General features: G+C 55.4%; 1 protein-coding gene across 1 annotated transcript in view; it reads right to left on the minus strand.

Annotated features, from left to right (window-relative positions):
- The window catches only part of Myom3 (myomesin 3), a 40,028-nt gene extending 16,326 nt beyond the window's left edge, over positions 1-23,702 (minus strand). Inside the window, exons 1-19 of the mRNA XM_042688624.1 lie at positions 23,542-23,702; positions 23,226-23,306; positions 21,814-21,967; positions 21,053-21,210; positions 17,317-17,412; positions 15,388-15,476; positions 13,516-13,560; positions 12,958-13,098; positions 11,568-11,729; positions 10,626-10,767; positions 10,119-10,318; positions 9,570-9,623; positions 9,082-9,209; positions 7,309-7,492; positions 5,024-5,198; positions 3,879-4,000; positions 3,351-3,538; positions 2,487-2,613; positions 255-433 (exon numbers count right to left, since the gene is read on the minus strand). Of these exons, the coding sequence (XP_042544558.1) occupies positions 255-433; positions 2,487-2,613; positions 3,351-3,538; positions 3,879-4,000; positions 5,024-5,198; positions 7,309-7,492; positions 9,082-9,209; positions 9,570-9,623; positions 10,119-10,318; positions 10,626-10,767; positions 11,568-11,729; positions 12,958-13,098; positions 13,516-13,560; positions 15,388-15,476; positions 17,317-17,412; positions 21,053-21,210; positions 21,814-21,967; positions 23,226-23,306; positions 23,542-23,702 (2,586 nt within the window). The remainder of the gene's footprint in view (positions 1-254; positions 434-2,486; positions 2,614-3,350; positions 3,539-3,878; positions 4,001-5,023; positions 5,199-7,308; positions 7,493-9,081; positions 9,210-9,569; positions 9,624-10,118; positions 10,319-10,625; positions 10,768-11,567; positions 11,730-12,957; positions 13,099-13,515; positions 13,561-15,387; positions 15,477-17,316; positions 17,413-21,052; positions 21,211-21,813; positions 21,968-23,225; positions 23,307-23,541) is intronic.
- Positions 23,703-24,196: the final 494 nt, after the last annotated feature.

Here is a 24,196-nt window from a genome sequence, read left to right on the forward strand (position 1 = left end):
ATTCAGATGCTAATAAAACTGGGTGGGATAAACACCTTGGTGTTTATGGGGGGGGGGGGGCACCTAGTGTAAGGCCACCAGGCCAGCCAGGCCTACTAACCACTTACTGTGTGACCCTGGGTAGACCACTCTCCCTTTCTGGTCCTCTGTTGCCATTAGGTTAGGGAAGTGCTCTCTGAGGGTTGCTCTAGCTTGGGTGTTCAGTGGCAGGGAAGGCTCTGGGCTGGTAAGGGGGTGAAGGGGCGGGAACTCACCCTCAGGTGGGTGTCAGAGATGGGATCTGGGGTCACGGGCTTCCATTCCTCAGAGCCTTCCTCCTGAACACTGATGCGGTAGCCCGTGACTGGTCCAGCGCCCGTGTACAGCGGGGGCTCCCACTGCAGCATCAGGGAAGTAGCCCGCACCTCGGACACCCGCACGTCGTATGGGGGGCCTGGGGGAAGAGAGATGGGGCAGGGATGTGTGGTTAGGAGCCAGGCAGCAGCCATCCAGCCAGCTGCACATGCGGGCCGCGAGCCTGGCGGTCAGGCAGCAAGCTGGCCAATCACCTGCCAGCCAGTCACCACCCAGCCTGGAAACGCCTCTGTGGGGCACCGTGGAGGCCCGGCCAGCCTTGGCTTCATAACAAAGCTCAGCCCAAGGCGTCTGCAGGGTTAACTCTTCAAAATGTGCTCAGCGCTGCTGGGAAGGTTCCCTGGCCTTTCCCAGACCCACCCCAGGAGGCATCTCATTTCAGCATCTGGGGTCGGCTCCAAGGGTGGGGCCTTGAGAGCTACACCACCAGGGCTCAGGGCCCATCGTCCTTGCTGGTGACAGGGACTCAAGGTGAGTTCTCAGCCTCCATGTTCTGGACTCCTCATCTGCAGTTCTGAGGCTTGAACTCAGATCTACACCGTGAGGCAGATGCTGAGCCATGCCTCAGTCCTGACAGTTCTTATAAGATGGGGATGTTGTTTGCCTCTGAACTGGCATGGTGGCTCACACTTGTAATCCCAGCTACTCAGGAGGCAGAGGTAGGAGGATCATAATTCAAGGATGACCAGACTAAAGCTGGATCCCTTATCTTGTGTGTGTGTGTGTGTGTGTGTGTGTGTGTGTGCGTGCGCGCGCTGCTGCTGCTGCTGGGATTGAACTCAGGGCCTTGTGCTCTTGCTTTGGCTTTTTCACTCAAGGCTGGTGTTCTACTCCTTAAGCCACACTTCCACTCCCGGCTTTTTGCTCGTTAATTGGAGATAAGAATCTAGTAGGCTTTGTCTGTCCAGGCTGGCTTTCAATCCTCAGATCTCATCCTTCTGTGTTAGCTAGGATTACAGGCATGAGCCACTGGTGCTAGACTTGGGGATCCTATCTTAAAAACAAACTACAATAAAAGCAAAGTGTCTAGGGGTGTGTGGCTCAAGTGGTAGAGTGCTTGTCTAGGAGGTATGAGGCTTTACATTCCAACTCCAAGTAGTAGATTCCCCACTCCCCCAGTTTAAGAAGTCAAGAGGCTAAACTCTGAAGATTGTGTTCAAAGCAAGCCTGGGAAAGGAAAGTCCACAACTCTCATCTCCAGTTTCTCACCAAAGAAGCCAGAGGGGGAGCTATGGATCAAGTGGTAGAGCACTAACCTTGAACAAAGAACCCCAGGGACAGTGCCCAGGCCCTGAGTTCAAGTCTTAGGGCTGGCAAAACAAAGCAAAAAGATTGCTCTGGGCTGGGAAGGTGGCTCAGTGGTAGAGTGCTTGCCTCGCATGCACGAGGCCCTGGGTTCGATTCCTCAGCACCACATAAGCAGAAAAAAATCAGAAGTGGCCTGTGGCTCAAGTGGTAGAGCTCTAGCCTTGAGCTGAAGAGCTAAGGGACAGTGCCCAGGCCCAGAATTCAGGCCCCGCGACCGAAAAAAAAAATGCTGTTGTGAGCAGTACTGAGATAATTTGTGGAGAGTATATAGTAAGTGCCTAATAAACCTTTGCTGTTTGTAAGGGTTGGGATCACATATTGTAATTCCTGGTAAAGGTTTTGTGGAAAAAAAAAAGAGGTTGTGCTCCTGGGATTGCTGAGGGGTTCACTCATGAGAAGGAGAATGGGGTCACGTGGGCCGAGTTCAAGGAGGCCAGCTGCCGTGTTTGTGCAGGACCAAGGGAACTCCTGGGACATGGGACTCTGAGTAGCAAATGGGCAAGCTGGGATGAGTTGCTCACCCTGGCAGCGTGGCCTTGGGCTTCCCAGTGGGTCTCTGCCTAGAACCAGACCTCAAATCGTGTGTCAAGTTGGGGGACAGTCAGTGCTGGGGCTCAGGTGATGGTGGGGTCTCTAAGACAGGCCTCAGACAGTCTGTACCAGGGACTACAGCTCTGTGTGTGTGTATGTGTGTGTGTGTGTATGTGTGTGTGTGTGAAGGTCTAGCCAGGAGAGAAAGCCCGGATGCACAGGGTGTGGTAGCACGTGTGCTTTGGGTTCAGGGGGGAGCCTGGTACAGAACACCAGCCTTCCAGGGCTCCCACCTGGCTGGGGCATCGTCCACTCCTTGCACTCAAACAGGCTGCTGGGTGCAGACAGTTCACCAACACCAGCCCAGTTGACGGCCCGGGCCCGGAACTCATAGAAGTGGCCTTCATGAAGGTTGCTGATCTGGTGGGGGCAGAGAGACAGGCTGTGAGGTGGGTTCAAATCTGTGGCTCAAGCCTATCATTTTAGCTACTCAGGAGGCTGAGATCTGAGGATCGAGGTTCGAAGCCAGCCTGGGCAGGAAACAAATTCCAAGAGACTCTTATTTCCAATTAATCAGCAAAAAGCCGGAAGTTGGAGCTGTGGCTCAAGTGGGAAAGCACTAGACCTTTGAGCATAAAAGCTCAGGGACAGCACCCAGGTCCTGAGTTCAAGCCCCAGGACCTGGCATTAAAAAAAAACAAAAAGAATAAAGCCAGTGCCAGTGGCTCACGCCTGTAATCCTAGCTACTCAGGATGTTGAGATCTGAGGATCTTGGTTCAAAGCCAGCCTGGGGAAGAAAGTCTATGAGACTCTTATCTCCAATAAACCACCAGAAAACTGGAAGTGGTGCTGTGGCTCAAGTGGTAGAGCGCTTGCCTTGAACTAAAGAGCTGAGGGACAGTGCCCAGGCCCAGAGTTCAAGCCCCATGACTGACCCTCCCTTCCCCCCCCCCCAAAAAAAAAAAAGAATAAAAGAGAAAGGCAGACAGCGAAGGCCCTGGGGCCGGGGAAGGAAGAGGGAGAGACCCCCCCCACCCCCACACACACTGGAAGGGTTTAAACAGGGCTGTCCACGTGTAGAATAGAATCCTAAGGCCTTCCTCAGACCCAGAGCCTCCAGTGGTGCCTCCCCTGGCACAATTCCATGGAGCCTCACCTTGCAGACCCGGCTTGGGATGGGCTGCAGGCTGACTGGGCACCAGTGCAGCTCCTGGGAGTCATGCTGGTCCAGGAAGTAGCCCAGGATCTTGCCGCCCCCACGGCGCCGGGGGGGCTTCCACCCGATGACCATGTCATTCTTCCCGCAGTGCAGGAGCGCAAAGTCGCGGGGGGCCGACGGGGTGGCTGTGGAGGAGGGGGGTGAGGCAGCCACGCCTCTTGGTGGCGCCACTGAGGGAGGTGGCAGCTCCCCTAGGGATGCCCGTTCTGATCCAGGTAGGGCCCCACCTGAGCCAGCGGCATCTCTCTGCCTCCCTGGGACTTCCTGAGATCCATTCAGGACTGGTCCTCCCCGTGACCCCAGGACATTGTCACTTCCTCCCAGAGAAGAAGGTAGTCAGGCCAACTGTAGTTCCCCTCCTTGGGCTTTGGCCCCATTGACCCTCTAACGATGTGGCCTCTCCACTCTGGCTCCCACCCAGCCCAGGCTGCCCTTGAGTGTCCAGTGGACCGGCCTGGGACTCACCTAGAGCCTGCTTGACCCTCACGGCCTCCGTGGGGGCTGAGCTCTCGCCCACCCCGGCCTCGCTGACCGACCGGATGCAAAACTCATACTCCTTTCCCGTGTTCAGCCCTGGAACCATGAACCTGAGAGAGGGAAGTGCAAGTCTTCAGGGACCGCCAAACATCTGGAGACTTCCTGAACCTTCTAGAACAATCTAGAACAACCTTGAAGGCAAGGCTTTGGGGCCAGTTCTTCCCCTAAAACATGCCTCCCCTTGCTTATCTCCCCCCCCCCTCCTGCAAAGCCTGAAATGGCACACTGGGAATGTCTAGCCTGGAAGGAAGGCCTGCTCCCCCAGAAACCACTGTCAAGCTCAAGTGCACCCAAGAGGTGCCAGTCAGAGGCCAAGGCAGCCAATCCCTGACCAGGGCTACACCGGACATCTTCAGGACTTTGGGCCTTGACTTTGAAAAAGACGTGATTGTTATCTGCACAAATGCAGTTCTTTTAAAGACCTTGAAAGAACTGACCCTTTAGCTTAGGGGAAGTTGTCCTCCCTCCATTTTTTTTTTCTTTCTTTCTTTCTTCCTTCCTTCCTTCCTTTCTTTGTACAGGAGATCGAACCCAGGGCCTCAGGCACACGCTTGGTAAGTGCTCTACCACTTGAGCCACGTGTCCAGTTCTTTTATTTTTCTTTTGTTTTTGTGTTAGGTCTCACTAGCTTCCATCCAAGCTAGCCTGAACTTGTAATCCTCTGCCTCTTGCTTAGCTGAGATTACAGGCATGTACCACCACAGCTGGCAGCATTGTCCTCAGTTGTAGACCTCCCCCTCTCTCCCTTCTCCTTATCTGCATCTTCCTGTGGCGAATCTTGTGCTACCAGGGGCTCCTGCCAGCGGGCGGCCCCCTCTCTCCCCGGACAACAGTGCCTCCTAGTGTTCGCCAAAGCAGAAACCATCTTGTGGCTCCACTTCCTAGCGCTGGGACTTTGTGCAAGATACTTGAATTCTCGGTACCAAGGTTCCTTCTGGGTATCCTAAACTCAGGATTTCAGTGAGCTAGAGGACCTGTGGGGGGCGCAGGCTGTGAATCGGTGGGCTTCATATCAGTGGCCCCTCCTTTGTGGAGGGACATCCTGGCACAGGGTGGGGATGAGTTGGACTTACTTGGTGTCCTGGATGGGTTTGTTGTTCACCGTGTGCCACTCAGATGAGCCTGCCTCCCGGGAATAAATGTAATAACCCAGGAGCTCCGAGCCTCCATCCACGGGCTTCCAGGCCAGACACACAGATGTCTGCGTGTCCCGGAAAGCTTGAACTTGAGCTGGAGGAGGGAGAGTAGCTAAAAAACAGAAATGAGGGCAGAGAGAGAGAGAGGATGCCCTGTTATGGTTTGACCGGCTGCGGGTGGGAGGAGTGTGGGAAGGGCAGGGAGGAGTCCCACCGCTGTCAGAGGCAGTGCCTGCATCCCAGACCTGCCTGTGAGTTTTGAGTTTGCCTGGGCCCAGAAGTACATGGAGACTCCTGTTCTAAATGCCCTTGGTTCACCTCTGAGAGGATCTGCTTGCTTACACCAGCACCAAAGCCCTTGCCCGTTCATCTGTACAAATCAATCTCTCTCTCTCCACCTCTCCCCACCATTTAAATTAGCTTTCCTCAGTTTTAATATATTTTAAAAAAAAAACCTTGATTTTTCTTTTTCTTTTTTTCATTGAAACTCTTTCTCCATGTCTCGGCTCCCCAAGAGTAAGATTCTTGAGTTGGGGCTGCCATGTTTTCTTAGATGGATGGATAATGAATAGTTGGAAGGATGGATGGTGTTTGAGTGGATGGATAATGGATAGATGAGTGGATGGATGGATGGTTGGAAGGTTAGATGGAGGTTGGAAGGAGAGATGGTGTTTGGACAGATGGGTGGGTAGGTGAGTGAATAATGGATGGATGGTTGGAAGGATGGATGGTGTTTAAATGGATGAGTGGATGAATGAATATGGATGGATAGATGGAAGGATAGATGGAGGTTGGAAGGATGGATGTCCATGTTGGATGGATGGGTAGGTGGGTGGATGATGTATAGCCAGAAGGACAGATAGATGAATGGCTGGAGGATGATTGATTGGGTGGATGGATGGCAGGTGCCATGATCTTTCTAGTTCTTTTTGCTTATCAAACTCTTTATACATCCATTGGTGACCCTTGTCTTCCCTTTGTCCCAGATGTGGGATTTCTCCAGTCTTCTTTCTTTTAATCCACTCTGTTTTTCTGTTATCCCTAAAGGTCCTGCCTAACTCACGCCTTCAACTCACACCTCTCTGCAGGCATTACCTGTAGTCCTGCCTTCTCTCCCCCAAATTCTAGAGCCTTCCTTTCCTTTCCCTTTTGGATACTTCTTTTGTGTTCTAGTGGTTCAGAGTTCAGAGTTGATAAGGAAAGGGCTGAATGCAGCATCTATCCAACATAAACACAGTATTCACTAAAGCCTGCTCTGAGCCAGACATTGTCCTGGCCCAAGATACACAAACTGAGAAATGGATTTGATGTCTTGAGCTCAGGAGGGTCCTGTCACTGAGACTGGCCCCTGAGTTTGAGGAACGCAGTGGCAAGGACAGCTATGTGGAAGGGAGAGGCTGGGGGGGGGGAGGGGAGGCCCTTCAGGGAGCTCATGGGTCCAGGGGACTGGCTTCTACCTCGGGCAAAGAGCTTGAGCAGAGAGGAGCTATGGCAAATAGTGGCCCAAAGATCTGGAAATGACGAATTTCAGAAGAGTTCATGACCTGGGGGAATGTTTGCAAGACAGTGCTAATGTTTACAGGTAGAATTCAAAGCTCTACTGATGGCCTGAACATACATTGCGAAAGGCGCATGGATGTATGGAGGCAGAAACAGGAGGCCAGGTGCTCAGCATGGTGTCCCTGGTGGGAGGATTCAGGGGAGCTGCTCAGTGACTGTTGGAAATGAAGGCCTCTTAGGCACACTGAGCTCCTGGGCTGGGCTCAGGCGGTGTCACCTGTGAGCTGTTGATCTGGGATTAACGGGCATACATCCCTGAGCTCACTTTCCAGAGAAATACTATGATTATCTTTTTGTTGTTGTTGTTTGGTGCCAGTCCTGAGGCTTGAACTCAGAGCCTGAGCACTGTCCCTGACTTTGATGGTCAAGGCTAGCACTCTGCCACTTGAGCTTCATTCCTAGAATGTTTTTGGTGTTTTCCAGGCTGGCTTTGAACCATCATCCTCAGACCTCAGCCTCCTGAGCAGTTAGGATTACAGGCGTGAGCCACTGGCATCCAGCTAAGAAATATGATTTCTGATGCCATATATCTTACTGCTTTTCAGCTTCATGACTGGTAGAAGGAATCAAGATAAGGAAGAGGGCTTGCTCCTTCCCCAACAACCTGGGATGACAACTTGGCCCAAGCCGCTTCCTGCCCCAGTCCCCACATTGCCTGGTACCTGGCCCGCCCTTCAGGGAGACTGGATCGCTGGGCTCCGAGGGGTCGCTCATGCCATACTGGTTCACAGCTCGCACTCTGAAGACATACGACTTCCCCTTCTCCAGGTCCAGAAGGGCGAACCGTGGCGACTTCACAGGGGTTTCTGGGCTGATGGCTTCCCAGGTGCCGCTACCTATGACTGACTGCAAGAGGATAGTGGGATGGAAGGAACTAAGGGCTCAGAGAAGTTGGGAAACTGACTTGGGATCACACAGCAGAAGCAGGATTCGAACTTTCCGTGTGTGTGTGTGTGTGTGTGTGTGTGTGTGTGTGTGTGTGTGTGTGTGTGTACTGGTCCTGGAGCTTGAACTCAGGGCATTGTGCTCTCTAGGATGGGACTCTACCACTTGAGTCACAGATCCACTTCTGGCTTTTTGGTAATTAATTGGAGTCTCATGACTCTCCTACCTGGGCTGGCTTCAAACTGTGATCCTCAGATCTTAGTCTCCTGAGTATCAGGATTATAGGTGTATATCACTAGTGCCCAACTTGAGCCAGTTTAAACTTGAACCCACACTTTTTTCTACTCTGCCTTTGCCTCCTTGCCCTGGATCCATGGTACAGGGCCCCAACTCCATCACAGTCACCCCTTTGAGAGCCCCTTCCTAGTTCTGGACATGTCCTGTGACCCCAATCGGCCTCCCAAACAGGCCCTGAGCCACTGTGAGACCTCACACCCTCGCCTTGGGCAGGGGGTACTCCACAGCACCTCTCCACGCTGTGCATTTTCTTTCTTTTTTTTTTTTTGGGTCCGGTTGTGGGGCCTGAACTCTGGGCCTGGGCGCTGTCCCTCAGCTCTTCAGCTCAAGGCTAGCGCTCTACCACTTGAGCCACAGCGCCACTTCTGGCTTTTTTCTTTTTGCTTATGTGGTGCTGAGGAATCGAACCCAGGGCCTTGAGCATGCAAGGCAGGTGCTCTACCACTGAGCCACCTTCCCAGCCCACGTTGTGCATTTTCTTTCTTTCTTCCTTTCTTCCTTTCTTTCTGTCGGTCGTGGGGCTTGAACTCTGGGCCTGGACGCTGTCCCTCAGCTCTTCAGCTCAAGGCAAGCACTCTACTACTTGAGCCACAGCACCACTTCTGGTTTTCTAGTGGTTTATTGGAGATAGGAGTCTCACAGTCTTTCCTGCCTGAGTTGGCTTTGAACCGCAATCCTCAGATCTCAGCCTCCTGAGTAGCTAGGATTACAGGCGTGAGCCACCGGCGCCCGGCCATGCTGTGCATTTTCTTTTCTTTCTTTTTTTTTTTTTGGGTCCAGTCGTGGGACCTGAACTCTGGGCCTGGGCGCTGCCCTCAGCTCTTCAGTCAAGGCTAGCGCTCTACCACTTGAGCCACAGTGCCACTTCCGGCTTTTTTCTTTTTGCTAATGTGGTGCTGAGGAATTGAACCCAGGGCCTCAGGCATGCAAGGCAAGTGCTCTAGCACTGAGCCACCTTCCCAGCCCCATGCTGTGCATTTTCTATCAAGACTTGGGGACTGCCATCCAGATATAACAGGACTTGGGCTGTGGGCGTGGCTTGGCAGTAGAGCACCTGGCTCTCAGGTTGGAGGTCACCACGCCAAAGGTCATTTTATCCTTCCACCTGCCTCTGGGTGGAGCCACTGCTCAGGCCCTTCCAGGAATGCCCTCTTCTCTGGAGGCCCCCCGGGGGCTTCTCAAAACCCTGTATTTTCCACCCCCTGGCTCCCAGGTATTTCTGAGGATCCCTCAGGGTTCTGGGGTTCTGGTACCTTCTCCAGGGAGTACGTCAGTGGGGCTTTGCCACGGGGCCTCGGCTCCTCCCAGCTCAGAACCGCATAGGCCTCTCGGATCTCACTGGCGTGGACATTGGTCGGGGGTGAGGGGATGGTCACGGCATCTGGAACCAGTCACCAGGGCTGAGGTGGGTGGGTGGGTCCTCGGGACCCCTGATCTCAGCCCTGTGTTCCACAGAGGACGGCCTGGAGCAGGGCAGGAACTCACCCCAGGGTACACAGCAGCAAGGCCAGGCTGAGCTGGGACCAGAGCTCTGCGCCCTGGACGCTCAACTGAGGTTTTCCTTGCTGGCCGCCTTCTCCACGAACCCCACAGCCAGATGGTCATGGTGACCCCAGCACCCGGTGACCCTCACCTCCCCACACCTGGAGCATGGACCGCTTCTCTGCTTGTCTGCCTGTGCCCTCCAGTTCTAGAGCTGTGAAGGGGCTGGTGTGGAAGGGAGGCGTTGGGTCCCACTTACCTTCAAAGTCCTCTGTGCTGATGGTGATCTTGCTGCCCAGGTCAAAGGGGATTTCTGGGGGGATAGGAGGAGAGTGCAGGGGGTTCAGTGTCCTGCCCCACCAGCCCTGGCTCTGCCCTCTTGCCATGTGGCTTCAGGCAGGTGGCCTCTGGCCCAGCTTTCTGGGGAGTACAAAGTGGGGCTCCGCTTCTCTCAAGTCCTGAGAGAGGCTCTCTCTGTTGGAGCAGACGAGGACAGAGAGGAAGAACCATGTCCATGTGTATAACGGAGTTGGGGCCAACCCAAGCTCCCTAAAAGTGCTGTATTCCCACAGTTCTCTGTGAGATGTTAGTGATCTCCATCAGGCCAGGGGTTCCTAGGACAGGACGGTGCCTCCTCCATCAGGCGATGACCTCCTGGGGGTTGGGTTATGTTTCTTAGGGCTTCCTAAGGGTTGGGGTATGAGTCCCCACCCCCCCTCCTTAGAATGGGGTCCAGCTACCTGTCTTCTGAGTGAGGTGGTTCTGAGCATGCTCAGACTGCCTGTCTCTTCAGGGCCTCTGCTCTCACCTGTCCTGCCCCGGAGAGCGTCAGGGGCACAGGTGACCACGGCTTCGGAGGCTTTGGAGGGGAGGCTGCTGCCGGCCCTGCTGACCGCCCTCACACGGAATCGGTAGCGCTGGCCTTCCACGAGGCCTTGGATTGGACACCGACAGGTCCCCCAGGGGGCCTCATGGCAGGAGAGCCACTCCTCAGTGTCACCCTGGCACCTGTGAGAGACAGGCCCTGGTGGTCAGCCCCGCCCATGCTCCGTGCCTTCCCAGTCTGAGCTCTGTAGGGCCACTGCCTGCTCAGCTAATTAAAGTCGGCCAATTCAAAGCCTGTCCTGTCCCGTGGAGAGGCGTGGCTTCCCAATGTCCACCACCACAAGGCTCAGAACAGCCGATGCCTCCCTTGGAACTTGCAGGGCCATGGAGCCCAGGCATGCCCCCCGCCTTTCCTGTGACCACCCCTCAGGTCCCCACGGCCACAGAGCATTCTATCCTGAGGGCTCTGCCACCCCGGAGCCAGACTCACAGCTCGACGGTGTAGCTGGTGATAGGGCTGCCTCGCGTGTCGCTGGGCGGGGTCCAGGTCAGTAGGAGGCAGTCTCGGTTCACATCCAGGCACTGGACATTGAGCGGGGAGCCTGGGGCTCCCGGCTTCTCAGCTGCAGCGTCTGAAACCCAGGATGGGGTGGGAGGATATTCCTCGGCCTGGAGTTGCTAGGGAACCTGGCTCCCCCTCTCCCTCAGCTTCTGCCCAATATTCGCCCCCTCCCAGCCCTCTTGGAGGATGAGGGACTCAACTTGACCTCAAGTACCAGGGCCTGATTAATAGCCATACACCTGCCTCCCAACAGAAAAAGCTTGGGGATTCTATTCATTTGGGCCCCATTTTATACCAAGCACCTAAAGAGCCCCAGAGCAATCTCCACTTTGTAGATGGGGAAATTGAGTCACAGAGTAAAGCGACGTGTTCAAAGTCACCCAGCTTAGTGAAGCCATCAAACCAAGATTAGAACACGGATGGGTTCAGAGGCCAAGAGGCAGGGCTGAGAATGTGGCTTAGTGGTAGAGTGCTTGCCTAGCATGCATGAAGCCCTGAGTTCAATTCCTCAGTACCACATACACAGAATAAGCTGGAAGTGGTGCTGTGACTCAAGTGGTAGAGTGCTAGCCTTGAGCAAAAGAAGCTCAGGGAAAGCATCCAGGCCCTGAGTTCAAATCCCAGAACTGGCAAAGAAAAAAAAAAAAGGCCAAGAGGCAGAATTCACCCAATGACCAGAGTCCTTCAGCCCCCACAGGTGGCCTTCCATTTCCTTGGGACATGTCCTTTGGGGGACCTGTCAATAGGGTGTTATGGGGGTCTTTAGAGAGACACTCACCCACAATCTCATCTGATGGCTGAGGACAGATCCTGAGGGTAAGAGGCCCCACAGAAAGTACTGCCCTCCCCTCCCTATATCCTCCCCCTCACCTCTCACAAACACATAGGTGCTCTGCTCCTGGTTCCCAGAGGGCGTGGCCACGCGCACCCTGTAGAACCCCTCGTCCTCCTTATAGGCCCAGGACACCTTCAGGGACGCCTGGCGGTCTGCGTAGAGGATTTGCCGAAGAGCGGAGGAGATCAACAACCGGCCTGTGCAGGGCGGGAGGGGGTTCAGTGTGGTTTGTGGGTGATCTTGGCCGCATCTGGAGTTCTGCTCTGGACATGGAGAGGGCTGCTATGGCTGCCACCTGGGGCTCAGCGTGGACCCAGACCAGGTGGGGTGGGGTGCGGGCTTCCTGGGTAACTCTTCTGGGAGAAAGCTAGAGGAAGGGACAGGCCTGGGGAAGGGGGGTAGGCCTGAAGGGGAGAGAGAGGGTTTATGGAAATGGTTGGTGAGGTGAGAAATTGGGGGTTCATTGAGGAAGACTGATGGGGTCCTGTGTGAGGTCCCGGGGCTCATGGTAGACCAGGGGTTCCGTAAGGAGGCTTGGGGTTCAGAGGGAGGAAGAGAGAAACTCAGTGAAGCAAGTGGGTCTTGTTGGGGGTCAGTAAGGGGCTGGAATCTTGTTGAGAGAGTCAGGGGGTCTCAGTGAGGCCTGGCTGAGAAACTGAGGTCCCTGGGGTGGGGCATTGGTGGCCTGCGCCACCCCAGAGCTGTCCATTCTGTCCGTCCCACCCCGACGCTCCTCCTCCTGTCAGCACTTAATTCTGGACGATCTACAGGTCTGGAGAGACATCTCAGCCTGGTCACTGCAGCTGTCTCTCGGGCTCCTGTTGACCTCTTGTGCCACTGCCTGCCCCCAGCAGGTGCAGCCACCCGCTGGGGGAGGGGGAGGTGGGGAGGTGGGAGGAGTTGTACTCCTTGTCTTTTGGCTGCAGGCCTGGTCACGACGGGTAGAGCCAGACCAGCCATCCTTCTCCTTGGCCAGGCCACCTCTTCTTGCCTTCGCTGTGTGTCCCACGCCAGCCCTTTCCTGTGACATCCCTTGGATCCTCTAGGCAGTTCTTTACCTTGTCTTCCTGCTAGCTGAGTCTGAGAAACTCCTGTGTTAGCCACAGGGCCCATGTGGCCGTGTGTGCTGTGCTGCCTTGCAGCCTCGGCCTCGGGTTCAACGCCCTCATCAGTGTGGCCACTGCGGCCTGAACAGAGCCTCCCCTGGTGGTGGCCACAATCGTGCTGGGAGCTGTCTCTGCCTCCTCTAGGACATGCCCTGGCTGGGCCTGGCCTGAGTCTAATGCTCGGTGCCCTGTGGTTGGTTGGTGACCTCCTTTGGGTGGGCTCCATGTCTTTCCTAGGGGCTCTGGTCCCTCCGTGGCTTGGAGTTGTGCTTTAAAGGGAGGTGCTTTTGAAGGTCGGGGCCAAGGCCAGCATCCTCACCATCTCGGAGCCACTGGATGCTCGTCTCCGCGTCTGACACATCCTCGGAGAACAAACAGGACAGGCAGAAGGGCTCCTTCTCTCGGGCGAAGACGGGCTTCAGCACTGATGTGAATTCCACCGTGGGGCCAAACATGGATCCTGGGGTAGGGACAGAAATTCAGGGTCGAAGCCTGAGACTCCAGCCTGGGCCTCCCCTGAGGCCTCCCCATAGGGCAAGACTGGCAATTCCCAAAGGGGTTTTTGGACCAGGAAAGGGCATCCAGGCCTTGGGAGGGAGGGGAAAGAGCTGGTCCAGGTGTAAACCACAGAAGCCCCAAAGGGGGACTGCCCGAAGGTCAAGCCCATTGTCCCTTTGGTTTTGTCCTCCTAGCCCAGTTCTGTTCCAAGGACGCCCAATGGCTGGTGAAGCTCAGGCGTAAGTCTGCAAGTCAGCAGCTCACAAGTGATGTCCCTAAGTGGACAGCACCTCATGACACCATCTGGGAAGAGCTATGGGGCCGGAGCTGCCTGGAGGCCCTCCTCCCACCGGGGCCCATTCCTCCCCTGCCCACTTACTTCTAAAGATCTCTGAATCGAAGCCCGCATCCTTCCCCAGGTAAGCTGAAAATCCAAAGCAAGTGGAGTTAGTGAAGGCTCAGCACCAGCCCTTCTACTAGATTTGGAGGCACAGAGCCTTGGGTATGGGTTAAGTTCTGGTCTATCCATGACTCCAATGAACAAAGCCCTCAGCCAGAGCCTGATAGATAGTAGGTGCTCAATAAGTGCTTTTTTTCTTCCTTAGTCCCAGCTCACCACCAGGATCACATACTATTTTCCCAGCCTGGTCAGAGACTCTGGGTTTGCTGGTGGGATCAGCCACCGAAGCTGTCTGATAGCTTACAGGAGACGAGAACAGGAGCTCCAGGCACAGGTAAGAACAGCTGTCACACGGAGTGCTTACCTTGCACTGCAGTACCATAGGTAACGTTTCATATTGATGGGGAAACTGAGGCAGAGTCACCCAGCTAAACCCAGGGAATGGTTCCTCCTGAGCAAGGTTCTGAGGGGTCAGGAAGCAGCCCTGGGCAGCACCCCAGCAGTGGAGCTCCAACCAGCCCCGTGGTTGCCATGGAGATACGATTAGATGGGGATGGGAGTGGTACTGAGTGATGCTGGGGACAGGGGTCTGCTAGAGGGAGGATGGCTGACTGGTCCATGGAGCACTGGCTCTGATGGTGGGAAGGATGGGGATTGGGATGCAGGGAGGGAAGGATGGATGGACAGAGCATTGCAGGGCCTGGTGTCTGACCTTGGGCTTGGCTCTGGCACAGAGCTCTGGGGCAGCTCAAATTTTGACATCAAGAACCTGGCCTAGCTGTGAGGACAGTTGCCTCTCAAGAGCTATTTGGGGAACAGAGCAGAGTTTAACAAGGGCCATCGGAGGTAGGGAGGGTGGGGCTGGAGTGCAGCCAGGCTGGAGAGAGAGAGAGAGAGAGAGAGAGACAGAGACAGAGAGAGAGAGAGAGAGAGATTCTCTGCCCCATCCTGGCCTTGGAGTTGGGTATGGGGAGTTATCTTCTCCAAGGGCCTGCTACACACCAAGCTTTCTCTTTATCTCATTTAATTAGCACCCAGCAGTATAGCAGGCTCACCACCTGTACAGATGAGGAACCCAGAGTTCAGAAAGTTGGGATGGCCTGCTCAGGCTCACGCAGCCAGCTGGAGCAGAGCCAGGCCTGGCTGATGGCCGCGTCTCCGCCTGCTGTGGGCTGTGACTTCAGATGCCCACAGGGATACTTCTAGGAGTTCCGTACACACCAGAAGGCAAGGACAGTGGAGCAACTGATGAGTGGGGAACGCATGGCCTTTGTCCCTGGGGGCCCTCAGCTGGGTGTAGACTCACACCCGAGGGGTATGTTCATGGGGACAGTCCCCAAGGTCGCCTTGGATAGTTGTCTAGGTTGTGGCCTGCATAGGGGTGTCTATAGGGAGTGGGAGGGGGCTGCATCCACTCAGAGGAAAGTCCCCTCTTTCTGATCCATTGACCCCAGTTCACCCAAACGTAGGCACACGATCCATGTCTGTCATGCCCCTGCCGACAGAGCGGTGCTCTAATCCAGCTCGGCGTGGAGTGACACGGAGCGATTGCTCAGGAAAGGCCAGTCCTCTCCTCTCTCTTCCTGATTGTTTCGGACTCCATCTCTGGGCAGTGGTTCCCGCCTCCCTCTGCCGGCTCTGCTGCCCAGGCTAGTCTGAGGGAGGAGACTCTCACTTGCACCAAAGGCTTTCAGAGGAGCAAGAGTCTCTATGGCCATCCTGGTCCCCTATCTCAGCCCAGACCCCCTGAGCTGGGTCCTTCCTTGCCTCTGAGCACAGACTCAAGTCCTCACCTGCCTGTCATGAGTATGCTGTGGCCAGGTCTGGCCTGCTGGGTGCGGGTACACTTACTGCGGACCAGGACTTTGGCAAAGGAGGAGGCCTGGCCGTAGGCATTCTTCACCTTCACGGTGTAGGTGGCTGAGTCCTCCACGGTGCATCTGGAAAGGACAGAGGGAGCTGTCCTCCCAAGGTGCTGGGTGGCGTGGGAAACCCAGAGGTCCCCTGTGTGTGGGAATGGCTGGGCACAAAGGCAGCTTCCTGGTACAAGGGGGAGAGCCTGGGTACTAGCCCGGAAAAGCCCTGTATCTTTTTTTCTTTTTCTTTTTCTTTTTGTCAGTTGTGGGGCTTGAACTCTGGGCCTGGGCACTGTCTTTCAGCTCTTCAGCTCAAGGCTAGCACTCTACCACTTGAGTCACAGCACCACTTCCGGTTTTCTGGTGGTTAATTGGAGATAAGAGTCTCATGGACTTTCCTGTCTAGGCTGGCTTTGAACCACGATCCTCAGATCTCAGCCTCCTGAGTAGCTAGGATGACAGGTGTGAGCTGCCGGTGCCCAGCTTAAAGTCCTGTATCTTTAGAGAACTCTGCTTTGACATCCTCTGGGGGAAAAATAATGCAAGATATAACAGCAGCCTAAACCAGCTGGGGTGGGGGAGGGAAGTGCTTTGAGAATATCATGTCCCATGTGGCATTATTATTAGGGATTCTAGAGGCTCACAGAGGTGAAGCAACTGGCCCAGAATCACACAGCAACTAGAATTCCATCCAGCTTCAAGGTGACAAGCCCTTTCCCCTGCCTGGTGTCAGAACTCATCCATCCTCCCCTCCTCTCTCCCTCCCCCACCCCAGCTTCCTCCTCTTTCTCTTCCTCACACACAGACTTGACTTGCCAGGGCATGCTGCTAGTCTATGCCAGAGCCAGGCCTCACGCCCAGGTGTTAGGCTCAGGCCTGGGTCTCACCACAAGCCTGACCACTCTGTTATGTGCCTAGTGGAAGTTCTGGCCAGCTCCCTTCCCAAGCCATCTTGGTGACAAACAGTGCAGGTGCTAGGAGGTGCCCATTTGGCTCTCTGGTCACATGGTGGGGGAGGGGGCTTCTTGCTCCTCGGCCACCTCCCCCCCCCCCGCCTTGAGGCTCCCCAGCCCCATTTGTTCTCCCTGACTGAACACCTCCTTGCACTAGCCTCCTGTGCTAGGGTGTTTACGTCCACCTGCCCCAAATCCTGCTCAAACCTGAGGCTTGTGTCAGTTGGAGTGATAGAAAATTCCAGACACAGCCCTAGCCAAGTCCAGGCTCCACTCCACACTAGCTATGCCACTTCACTGAATGTTTGATTCATCAAACATTGCGGGGTGATGCCGGAGATCCAACTCAGGCAGGTGCTCTGCCACTGAGCTACAGCCCTGGTCCCAAACCTGTTTCTACTATAGGGCATTCACTCAGCTCCACACCCATCCCTTCTCCTCTCATCTCCATGGCAACCACAGGGCTCTATGCACAAGGCCCTGGTTTCCTTCTGGCTGTAAGGCACCTGGCACAGGGTTTGGCCCCAGGGAGAAACAAGGGGGAAGGATTGTGCTGTACCTTCCCCTGTGGCCTCTCCACACTCTGCTCTTCCTTCCAAATCCCCACCAAGACTCACAGCATCTCCTGAAAGAGAGAACTGTCCCCGCCACCAGCTTCCCTTGTGTGTGCGGGTACATGCATGTACTCACCGTGCGCATAAGTGTGTGGCTCTTCTCTTTCCCAGCATGCCTTGCTCAGCATTCTGTCCTTCCTGCTAGTCTGAGTTCCAATTTCTAATCATGTATTTCAAGGCTGTGTGTGTGTGTGTGTGTGTGTGTGTGTGTGTGTGTGTGTGTAACAGCATTTCCTGGGTCCCACTCAGATTCACTTAAGGGAATAGCTTGGAGGAAGGGCGGAAGAGTTCAGGGTCCACTCTGGTCTGGGGGTGTTGGCCTGGTGGTCCTGATTCCCTTCTGCTTCCCAGCCTCACCTCCTAATCTCCAGTGTCAGCAGTCCATAGTTGTTGATGATCCGGAACTTTCCAGGGGGGAAGAGGCGAAGGTCGATCCGCACATCATCCTTGTACCTGTGGAGACACACGGCTGTGGTGGTCAGCGGCTGAGCAGGAAGAGTGTGGAGTCTCGGGCCTGGATTCCAGCCTCAGCTTGCCTGCTCTTCCCCAGGCTAGAGCCCACTAAGCACTGTCAACAGCACGCAGGGTGGGCGCCATCTGGCTGCTATGCTGACTCGATTTGCATGTTGCCCCTGTCCAGAGGCAGGCTGGGACTCCACCCTGCAGCTGGAGACCATGGAAGGGAGTCTCAGAAAGTGACTTTGAGAGTATGTCTCTGCCCCAGTGCTCGTGGTTGAGGCTGGAGAGCTGGGTGTACCTTCCATTGCCAATAGAGGGTGCCCCAGCGTCAGGGCGCTTCCATCCTTGGATCTGGATCCTCTGCTCCCTGTTTGTCTCCAGGGTTACCAAACAGGGCCACACCCACACAGCCCAAGGGGCACTGAGTTGCTTGTGGGGAGGGCAGTGCCCCAAATGGGCACCCCCTCTTTCCAGCTCACCTAGGTCTGGGGAGGGGCAGGGATAGGCCCCTCATCCTACACCTGTCAAGAACATTCCAGACACCCCAGGCTGGCCTGGGTGGGACCTCCCACCGAGCCTCCAGCCTCATCCTGCCCTGTTCTCTGGGCCTCAGCTCCTGTCTGCGGTCAGCCCATATGTGGCTGGAAAGTCCTGAGCACATCCCGTAATAGAACATTCAAGAAGACAACTGGAGTGGTTGGGAAGGGGTGGAACCTGGCTCAGAGAGGCCCTATAAAAATCACGGAAGGGAGGTTTTAAGATTATTTATCTAAATTTATCTAAGTCTACCTCTCACCTCCTCACATATATTTTTGATGTTTATTTTTGTGCCAGTTCTAGGGCTTGAACTGTGTCCCTGAGCATTTTTTTGTTTTTTGTTTTTTGCTCAAGGCTAGCGCTCTACCACTTGAGCCACAGCGCCACTTCCGGCTTTTTTCTTTTTGCTTATGTGGTGCTGAGGAATCGAACCCAGGGCCTCATGCATGCAAGGCAAGCCCTCTACCACTGAGCCACCTTCCCAGCCCCTCGCATATATTTTTGAGATTTGAGTTTATTTTTGTGCCAGTCCTACGGATTGAACTCAGGGCCTGGGCTGTGTCCCTGAGCATTTTTTTTTTTTTTTTGCTCAAGGCTGGGGCTCTACCACTTAAGCCACAGCTCTACTTCTGGCTTTTTTGTAGTTTATTGGAGATTAGAGTCTTAGGGAGTTTCCTTCCCAGGCTGGCTTTGAACCACAATCCTCAGATCTCAGCTTCCTGATTAGTTTTAGGATTATAAGGTGAGCCACTAGTGCCCGATGATGTTATACTTTTTATTTTTTAAGGGTGGTTGGCTGAGAGGTAGCTTCTAATAGGTGTCAGTTAGATTTGTGGCCATTTATGTGGCTACACAGTGACCCTCCTTTGTGAGGCCTGTGGCTGGGCGGAGCCCCTGTAGACTGGGATTTCTTACAGACCAATTTCCCAGGGGCCACCTTGGATGTGCCTGGGAAACTTTAGCTTGCTTCTGACCCTGGACCCGGCATGGGTGCTGCCACCTCCTTCCATCCAGCTGGGCCCCAACTCTGAGCCTCTCTCTGGGTCCCTCTCAGTGTTTCCAATCCCCAGTGATCCAGCCGAGCGCTTCCACTTCGCCTAGCTGCAGTGAGGGCTGTGTGCTGAGAGGACTACATCCCGTAAGTGCTCGATAGTTGCCACCTGAGCACACTCGGTTTGGGAAGCTGGGATCTTCCTCTGGACCTAGCGCTTCATCTCTATCTGGAATCCAAACCCAGGACTCTGCCTGGCCCTGCTGCAGGTGGTGGTAGGAAGCCAGTCCCAAGCTGGGGAGCAGGGTGTTACCTGAGTGGCTGGGGTTGGAGGGGCCTGGCCTTGGCTTCCCCCTGCTTCAGGAACGCTTGGCTTCATTGACGTGACCTCGTCGATGTTGGCAGGGGTGAAAACCAGTGCCCTTCCCAGGAGACTTCCCTGAGTGATTTAGATGTGGGTGTCTGTGCCAGGGCTGGCTGGGCTTGGCCGCAGGGCTGGACAGCTGAGCCTTTGACTCCCACTTAGCCCTGGCCCGTGTTGGAAGCTGTCTTCCCACTGGGCCACTTATATGTAGGGACTGCCTTGGTCCCCACGGAAACCCAGAGCCCTACATGGTGCCAGGCTCACTTCCGTGAACAAACACCAGCGCCAGTCACTTTATGCTCTTTGGGCCAGTGAAGCGCTGTGGGCTTGGAGGCAGGAACCCTGAGTTTAAATCCTGGTTCCCATGGGCTGGGTAACCTTAGACAAACCATACAAGCTCCCTGAGCCTCGGTAGTCCCACCTATGAAATGGGGCTAAGAGTCTCCTTTCATAAGTGGCCCAGAGGCTCATAAGGGACAAGTGGTCCAGGTCCAAGTCCAAGAGCCGCTTTCCCCTCTGTGTTCTCTCCTACCTGTGCCCTTGTTTTCTCGTTCCTGTTAAGACCATGAATGGGCTGCTCACCATCAAGATCTGACTCCTGTGGTGTCACTTCCTCCAAGAAGCCTCCCTGGATCCTCCACTTCCTCCCCTCCATCTCTTCTTTGATCTTAAATACGTGACTGTGAATATCTTTCTCTGTGTCCATGCTTCTCCAGGCTTCTCCTTGTTTGCTTCATTCCCGCATCTCTAGTGCCTGAGTCAAGGGCTAGGCTGGTGACACTCCTAGTAAATATTTGTGGGAACCCCTTCCTCCTTCCTCAAGGTGCCAGGCAATGGGCCCTAGGCCTGGGGAGATTGGCCAACACTGGTTCTACTAAGAGGAGAATAGTCTCCATCGGGGTGTGGCCACGCCCCTCTCTACCACACCTGTTCAGGGGCACCCCCAGCTAGAGTTAGGAAAGTCTAGGGCTCTGCTGTAGACACATACCAGGAGAGGCCATCTGCTTGCCTGCCTGCCCACCTGCCCTCCGCCATCCCTCTCCCTCCCTCCTCCCTCCCTCTTATCTTATTTGAGTCACAGCTTCATTCTGTAGTCCAGGCTGGCCTTAATGTATAAATTCTCCTGCCTCAACCTCTCAGGTGCTGTGATTACAGGCATGTACCTCTATACCTGGTTCTTTCCCAGTCCAAGTTCTGAGAGCCTGTCATTTTGAAGTTAAATCCTAATCCCCTGCAACCTGAATAGAAGGTCCTGGACTCATTCATTCTACAGAATAGGAAACTGAGGCAGGACCAGTTCAGACTCCCGCCTGAGACCATGGGTTGAGTTAGTGGAAAGCAAGCGAGGCCTGAGACACAGGCTCTTGCGGTTGCCCTAGCCCCTTCTCCCAGTGGGGCTCCATGCTCCCCACCTCCTCTCCCATCCCATGGCCCCTGGCCCTGCCTCTGCCAGCATCCCCTGACCCCAGAGAGGCGCAGCTCACAGCAGCTGCTTCTCCTGCCAACGGCATGCTTTTTTTTTAAACAAGGACTGGCTCTGTCTTCCAGCCCCAAGCTGGCGGGGAGGTGGCTAAGAATAACCCAGGGCCTGAGGCTCCCTGGCAGCTGTTGCTCTATGGGGCTGGGGGTGGGGTAGGTACAGTTTAGGGTCTGTGGGCCTGTGGCTTTCCTGGGCTGTAAGGAACTCAAGTGTGGAGCACCAGGGGCAGGGCTGGGACCCTGCCTCCCACTGAGCATCTTACCAGGTGGCCTGGGGTGGCGGAGAGCCCTGCACGGTGCAGGTCAGCAGGACTGTGGTGTGCTCCCAGACAGTGTGTGAGCGCAGCGGGATCCAGAACCAGGGGCCCCGGCCAGAACACAGCTCGACCAGCTCCTTGGCCTCCCGAACCTTCTCCTCTGTCTGGAGGCAGGAACAGCCTATGAGCCAGGACCACCTCTTCCCTTAGCTCTAAGACCGAGACTCTGGAGTCGGACTGTGTGGGCCTGTCCTCACTGGCTGGGAGACAGTGTGGCCAAGTGGGCAGAGCATAGGCTCTAGGACTCAGGCTCTGGCCTAGGAGTCAGGTCTGGCTCAGCTACTTATTAGCTGGCTGTGGGATCAAAGGAGAGCCTCAGTGTTCTTACCTGGAAGATGGGGATGATGATAGTGGTTGCTTCACTCCCATCGGGTTGTGATGAGAATGATCAGTATTGAGAAATGTGGGAAATACTTATTGAAACACCCAGGGAAGTAGGATCTGGGGGAGGGGGAGAGGTCTGACTTGAGATCTGCAACGGTCAGCAGGAGCCGCCTCTTCCTGTGGTCTTTCCACCTCCCCTGAGAGCTGTGGCAACCAATCTGAGTGACAGATTGGTTGAAGCTAAAGCTCAGGAACAGCGAGTCACCTGGCCCAGCTCACACAGCTAGAAAGGGTCAGGGTGCCAGGATTCACTCACAGAGCCCAGGTCCTTTCCTGGATGCCCCTGGGGAAGGGGGCCTGTGGGGGCTCCCCCGCGCACCCACCTGCCTCCGCAGTGCCTTCCAGTCCCGGCTCTGGCGCAGCAGCCGCTGGGTCCGCAGGCAGCTGACCTCCGTCCTCTCCAGGTCGTTGCCAAAGCCTATCCGCTTCTGTCCACGCTCCTCTAGATCCACAGCTTCCCGCCTCAGCTGACCTTCCCTGCCACAGCAGAGGCCACGGGAATTCCAACATGGCCTGGGGTGGCCTGGCTACCTCCATCCCATGCCCAACTCTGCCTGGGCGCTGTTCCTCAGCTCTTTAGCTCAAGGCGAGCGCTCTACCACTTGAGCCACAGCGCCACTTCCAGTTTTCTGAGTGCATTATTGGAGATAAAAGCCTCACAGACGTTCCTGCCTGGGAGGGCTTTGAACCATGATCCTCAGATCTCAGCCTCTTGCGTAGCTAGGATTATAGGCAAGAGCCACCAGCCCCTGGCTCTCTTAGCTTTTTCTGTACAAGACTGGCACTCTACCACTTGAACCATAGCTCAATTTCTAGCTTTTTGTTGGTTAATTGAAGATAAGAATCTCACAAACTTTCCTACTCTGGGCTGGCTTTGAACCAAATCCTCCCATCTCTGGCTCCCGAGTAGCTAGGATTACAGGTGTGAGCCACTAGTGCCCTACACTTTTTGAGGATAAACACTGATTTGTGTCCAGATATCTGGAAAGGGTCTGCCTGCAGTGGGTGCCTAACATAGGCTTGATTATTGGGAGAATTTGCAGGGCTCCTCTGCCAGCCTTTGGGGGCCTCTTTTCTTATGAAAGTGTCAGGCACCAGGCACCAGTGGCTCACACCTGTAATCCTAGCTACTCAGGAGGCTGAGATCTGAGGATTGCTATTTGAAGCCAGCCTGGGCAGGAAAGTCCATGAGACTCTGATCTCCAATTAACCACCAGAAAACTGGAAGTGGTGCTGTGGCTTAAGTGGTAGAGCACTAGCCTTGAGCAAAATTGCTCAGGGACAGCGCCCAAGTCCTGAGTTCAAGCCCTACTACAAACAACAACAAGAAGTGGTCAGGCAGGGAACTGAGGCTCAGTGACTCATATCAGGACTAAATTGTCACAGGACCCTGACTCAGGGACCCCAACCCAGGGTCTTTCCTACATCCAGCCACGGTCTTTCCGGAGCCCTACTCAGAAGTCCTATCTCTGAACTATGGGAGACTTGGGGCCTGTTTCTGGCTTCCTCTTTCCTCCAGCCCTTCCTGCATGGCTGAAGGCGTTGGCCCCTTGGGGACAATGCTCCCAGAGGACGAGTGTGTAAGCTTTTCGGGGAGACAGTTCTGGGCTTACACCCCTACCTGACCACTTTCCCTCCATGTGTAACTTCCAGCAAGTTCTTTAAGCTCCCATGGGAGCCCAGCTGTGAGGCAGGGGCGGGAGGGGCCTCCTCCTGAGTAGGCCAGATGACTTACCAGGACCTCTCAGAGGAGGCTGTGAGGGCCAGGGCGGCGGCCAAGGCATAGTCGGCGGCACTGAACTGATGTTCTTCCTCACTGCTCAAGAGAAGGGGTTGTTATGGCGGGCAGAGGGGGTCTGGCTGAGACTACAGGGCTGTGCTGCTCGACAGGGGACCGGAGGCCTCAAACTGAGGCCCCCAGGGAGCAAACCCGTGTCTCCCTCCTGAGGCTGGGGGTGATACCTCCCCGTCAGACAGGGGTCTCCAGAGGGCGGAGCTGGGCCTCCTCCCACACAATGGGGCACGAAGGAGGGGGCCCTCGGTGCTCCCACCTGCTCCGGAAGGTCCTCCTCCGCACAGAGGAGCCCATGTGCAGGCCCTGCTGCCGCTCCTCCTTCTGCTCTTCCTCCTGCCGGCGTTCCAGCCTGTAGACCTGCATGGTCTGGGGGGCCTGGGACTCCCCAGCGCTTCCAGGGCCGTGGGGCAGAGTCATGGCTGCAAGACAACAACCTGGCAAGACCAGGGTACACGGTCATCCCATTGGGGGCCTGTCCCACGCTGTCTCTGGGAGGGTTTTGAGGGGAGGGGTTCTCTCTAGGGAGCACACAGAGAAGCCGAGGCTGGAGAGAGAGAACACCTGTCTGTTCTGAGCCTGGCTTCTCCACCCCCTCCCCAGTGCCTCCGCATCTAAGGAAGTGACTTCCCCCTTCCCCCTCCCTGTTCAGGAGCAGATCCTTCCTGCCAGCCACTGCTGGCAGCAGCCAGCCTGGCCGGGCCATGCTGTCTGGGGGCGTGGCCGTCCCCTCCTGGCCTTAGCTTCCAGGCACTGAGCACTGATGTCCAAGGGCGGACTCTCCTCTGCATATGCCGACCCCTGACCCTGTCCTGCACCCCTGGCTTCATTCCTGGCAGGGCCTCTCGCCGCCCCTGCCACTTAACTGCAGCTACACTTTCAAGCCCCACCTGAGGATGCTACATTAGTTAGCT

The sequence above is a fragment of the Dipodomys spectabilis genome, unplaced genomic scaffold, assembly GCF_019054845.1.
Source record: "Dipodomys spectabilis isolate Male_0828 unplaced genomic scaffold, ASM1905484v1 ptg000118l, whole genome shotgun sequence".
Taxonomy (NCBI): Eukaryota; Metazoa; Chordata; class Mammalia; order Rodentia; family Heteromyidae; genus Dipodomys; species Dipodomys spectabilis.